We start from the raw sequence: 5,000 nt of genomic DNA, 5'->3' as shown, positions 1-5,000 counted from the left end.
GAAATGAAAGAGGAAAGGAGACAGTATAAAGAAACAAGATGTGAAGAGAAAAGGAGGATGAGGAGGAGGAAAAAGAGCTGGAGAGGGAGAACGGGGAAGGAAAGACAGAAAGACAGAGATGACATGTACAAATGGATGAATGTAAAAATGAACAAGTGATACGAATGCTAGTAAGTCAACTGTTTGATGTGTGTATTTTGTGTTGTTTTGTTTGTGTGTTGTGTGTTGTGTGTGTGATGTGTAGTGTGTGTTGTGTGTATCATATACTTATTCACACACACACACATATATATATATATATATATATATATATATATATATATATATATTATATATATATATATATATATATCATTTTGTTTTTATAGTGTTATGTAGCCAGTGGTCACAGCATGATACGTAACTGTAGTTTGTATGTGTGATGCTCTTGGTGGTGGGGTAGGGTGTTCTGTGGTGTATATTATGTATATTATTTGTGTGTATATATATATATATTATAATATATTATTATATATATATATATATGTATGTATGTGTGAATAAGTATATATGAATACAGACTTATCATATCATATTTGTATTGTGTGCGTGCGTGTGTGTGTGCTGTGTGTGCTGTATGTATGTGTGTGTTGTGTGTTGTGGTAGTGTGTGTTGTGTGGTGTGTGTGTGTTGGTGTTGTTGTGTGTGTGTTGTTGTTTGATTTGTGTGGTGTTGATGTTGTTTGTGTGTGTTGTGTGCTTGTGTGTGTTGTGTGCTTGTGTGTGTTGTGTGCTTGTGTGTGCTGTATGCTTGTGTGTGTTGTGTGCTTGTGTGTGTTGTGCATGTTGTGTACTTGTATGCAATATGTGCTTGTGCGCCTTATTTGTTTGTGTGCGAGCGCATGTGTTTGTGTGTGTGTGTGTGTTGTGTGTGTGTGTGTGTGTGTGTGTGTGTGTGTGTGTGTGTGTGTGTGTGTGTGTGTGTGTGTGTGTGCTTTATATATGGTGTGTGTGTGTGCTTTAATTATATTATATTATATTATATGTATATATTGATTATTAGTATATAGTATATTGTGTGTGTGTGTGTGTGTGTGTGTGTGTGTGTGTGTTGTGTGTGTGTGTGTGTGTGTGTGTGTGTGTGTGTGTGTGTGTGTGTGTGTGTGTGTGTGTGTGTGTGTGTGTGTGTGTGTGTGTGTGTGTGTGTGTGTGTGTGCGTGTGCTTGTGTTTGTTGTTGCTTGTGTGTGTGTTTCTATATATCTATACGTATAAATTTTTCTATCTAATAATCTATCTATATAACCATATATAATCATAAAACAAAAATGATAAAAACAGGCTTTCATTCATTATGCATTCTCTGCTTTTATTGATTACTAATTAAGATTATCACTTAGCTTCTCCAGAACATCCACTACTTCTTTACAAATCTCTTTAGAATAGCATATGGAGGATATCCACAGAACTTTAATCTTAGTGCGGTAGGATACAAATCGTGGAACCCGAAACCTACCTGTTGGCCTGTCACACGCACCTCCTGACCCCCAGCACTCATAACCTGCTGGAGAGCTTCTGTCACAGCCCTCATCTGCAGCTGGGAGATGTCAGCATTTCTGGATTGCTCATCATCACCTGGCTGCAAAAGTATGAATAAAAGGCCTTGTATGAGAGAACATTCATGTGATTGTGATATGGAATATTAATCAGTCTTTAGGCTCAAGGGGTTACTCTGGAGCAGCCCTGTAATAAGAGTATTCCTTTTAAGACATTGACAGACAAATTACAGACATGAAAGCATTAGTCCCTTGAGACTAATATATATACATCTTTGTTCTTTTGGATCGTAGTCTATTTACATATAGTTCCTTGACAGAGATGGAATAATTTAAGACTGATTAAGGAAACCTTGGGGGGAGGGAGGAAAAAAAAAATCTTATAATAACTCTATTATAGGAGATAACATAAGTAACGTAGAAAAAAAAATATATGATAATAGATAAAAGTGAATAGAATACATCAATTATTTTTATGGGCTTGTAATGCTTCATACCAACTTTCATAACATGAACCAATAATTGAATCAATTTATTCCAATTAAGTGTGGTATCTGTACAATGACAAGCAACATATTTTCTTCACAAATCTTGTTTTTGTTATAACAAAAATCATTAACCATAAAGAACTTATCTAAGACACTGGGTAAAAGATTCACTGTGCCAAATGATGATAAAAGATAATTTGTCATAGATGATGATGCTTTCTTTTGATTTTCATGAGGCAGCCATATTCATTATTTTCAAACACTGGTCAAAAGAGAGGCTGATGAAAAGGTCAAATTGATTTATTTAAATCAATATATAAATTTTTATTTAAACCACTGACACTGGGAGTGCCAGTAATATATGTTCTGTTCACAATGATTTTATTTTCTTACTTTTGTTTACATATAGAAGGTTCCAAAAGTTCTTAGTTACCAAGGAGTCCCTTATGAGGCCTACTTAACCTGTACCCGACAGGTCATGTGTATAGGCATCATAACACACTGCTTGGTCTGTTGGGTATGGCTGTATATGCCATAGTGCATGGAGCAGGATGTTCTGCTACATGTAGCGGAATCCCATGTCCACTCTATAAACATTGTCAGAAATCACGAGAGTTTATGACGCTTAGAGATTTCTGATACCTGTTGGCGATGGGTTAGTCTAAGCTGTTTACCATAATCCTTGAACTTTGAAAGCAAAGGTTTATTACAATTATCACTGTTCATAAAGTAACAATAGTGTTAATGAAAATACTGTTAACATTGTTAATAATAGTTATAGGAAGTTAACATTCTTTCCCAAACATTCAAAGAACAGGGTAAACAGGCAAGGTTAATCAGGTACACCTAGCAATAGACTCCTTGATTACTAAGTGCTTGTGAAACTATCTACATGTAAACTAAACCCACAAAACAAAACTAGTGGACAATGCATGTACCCAGCTTTAAGGGGTTAGATTTCTAAAAACAAGTTTATATATTATGCTCTACAGAAACAATTACTTTCTAAATTTCCATTAAATTTTCAGTGTTACAATCAAAACTACCTTGTTATCCAAAAGTTTCTTCAGAATACTCTTCAATAGCAGAATAATTTTAAGTATACTCTTCTCAGAAAATAAAACAGAAAAACGTGGCATATAATTCTCATTAAGAGCTTTTAAACCTAACATGCATATTTTTCTTTTCAACTTTTTCAGTTCTAAACCAAGTTATCTCTGTACTTAATTTTCATTATAAAACTAAATACTTTGCATTGTACTGTATGATATCTACAAGGGCAATTGCTTAATGAAACATATAGTACTAATTTTGCTGATTTATTGACTAGTTCCACCATAAGAACTAATACAAGAAATGTAGGGCACAATTCACAAGAAAAAAACACAGTATGTGATTATATTTCCCTAAGCATAACAACTCCTACCTACCATTCGCTCACATGGTTGCTATTTGCATACAAGTCATTCACATCATTTGGTTTACTATAACAGTAAGCGGCATTATTGAAGATATATATCAAAATCGTTTCACATTAAGTGTAATTTATGCATCTCAAGAGTTGATATCCAACACTGTATTACATGGGGAATGAGGGACTCAAAGGGGACAGGGTACTGCACATAAAATGATAGACTTACTGAAGATATTACACGAAGATTGCTGGAAACAGTTCTAGTGGTTATGCCAAGAAAATTCCTTCTGTATAAATATTTGCACTCAGTAAAAAGATGTCTTAACTTAAAAAAAAAAAAAAAAAAAGTAAGAAAAAAATAAAATCTAAATAAACACTAAACTCACAATAAAGAAGTACTAATTCATATAAGAAGCAATTTTGATGTATATTTTTAAAGTAGTATGGGAAGATATGCAGCTGATAAATATATTTATCCATCTTGACAAAAAGTTTCTATCAACTATTTTGATGGTCAACCCCTGTCACATTACTGGAATTATTTAATGTACAATGTTGCAATACTGTAGATAAAAATGGTAACAGAACAATCATATTCCATAACAAATAGGATGACTTATCCTTGAAAAAAGGTTCTTTTCCATAAATGAAACTTTACTAAGAACATTGCAACTGATTGCACACTTGTTGAATAATGTACTTTAAGAACATCAGACTATGACACATTAGTGAGAAAGTATTTGTCTTCCCTCAATGTATCAAAATGTTCCTGAAGTGCTTTCTCTGTTATCCTTTTTAAATATTTCAGTCACAAGCTGAAAATTTTATTTGAAAGGAAAACTTTTACAGAGTGATATATAAGTACTAACATAAACTTGTATCCTTAACCCCATCATGTGTACAGTCATCACAACAAACCGCTTGGTCTGCGGGGTATGGCTATACACATGGTGACGCACCAGAGCACATGGAGAAGGAAGTTCCACTACATGTAGCAGACTCCCGCGCCCAGCGTCTGGACGTTGCCAGAAATCACCTGAGTTTATGACGCTGACAGATTTCTGATATCTGGCCCTACTGGGTTAAATATCTATACCCAAAATGAGTATCCCTTGAGCTAGTGTATTTTGCATGCTGTAATGCTACAATAATAGTGAAAGAATGAAGTACAGAAGCTCCTCTACTTATGTTAGCTTGACACATGACTTTGCAATTATGTAATGTCACTGTATGCTGGTCACTACATTTTTTCAAAGCATATACACATTGCACGATTTGGGTAATTACTGAGCTACTAATTTCCAGTGTTTACCATTTATCTTAACAGGTATATAGTGTATAATTGTATAATTCTTTGATGTCTCTCTTTTAACTAGGAGAATATAAGAAGCAAATTGTGTAGCAAATTGCTGGTAAATGGGTATATTGGAGGGATTTATAGCAAGTAAGTGTCTCTGGACTGTAACTCTTATGCAAGAAAAGGAAACACTAAAAAATATGTTGTAAAGATAAAATGAAAAGCCTTAAAAGTGTAACAAATAATAATTGAATGAGAAAACAGTATGT

At 34.0% G+C, this 5,000-nt stretch overlaps 1 protein-coding gene across 6 annotated transcripts in view; it reads right to left on the bottom strand.

Moving 5' to 3' along the window:
- LOC119589995 (trithorax group protein osa-like) overlaps positions 1-5,000 on the bottom strand; it is a gene marked incomplete at its 3' end in the record, with an annotated part of 39,492 nt that overhangs the window by 25,539 nt on the left and 8,953 nt on the right. For all 6 annotated transcript variants that reach the window (XM_037938699.1, XM_037938700.1, XM_037938701.1 and 3 more), the window contains 1 exon segment: positions 1,493-1,615. In XM_037938699.1, the coding sequence (XP_037794627.1) occupies positions 1,493-1,615 (123 nt within the window).

This window comes from Penaeus monodon, chromosome 26, assembly GCF_015228065.2.
Source record: "Penaeus monodon isolate SGIC_2016 chromosome 26, NSTDA_Pmon_1, whole genome shotgun sequence".
Taxonomy (NCBI): domain Eukaryota; kingdom Metazoa; phylum Arthropoda; class Malacostraca; order Decapoda; family Penaeidae; genus Penaeus; species Penaeus monodon.
Note: the sequence above shows the minus strand (reverse complement) of the source record. Positions and strands in the feature narration are given on the sequence as shown.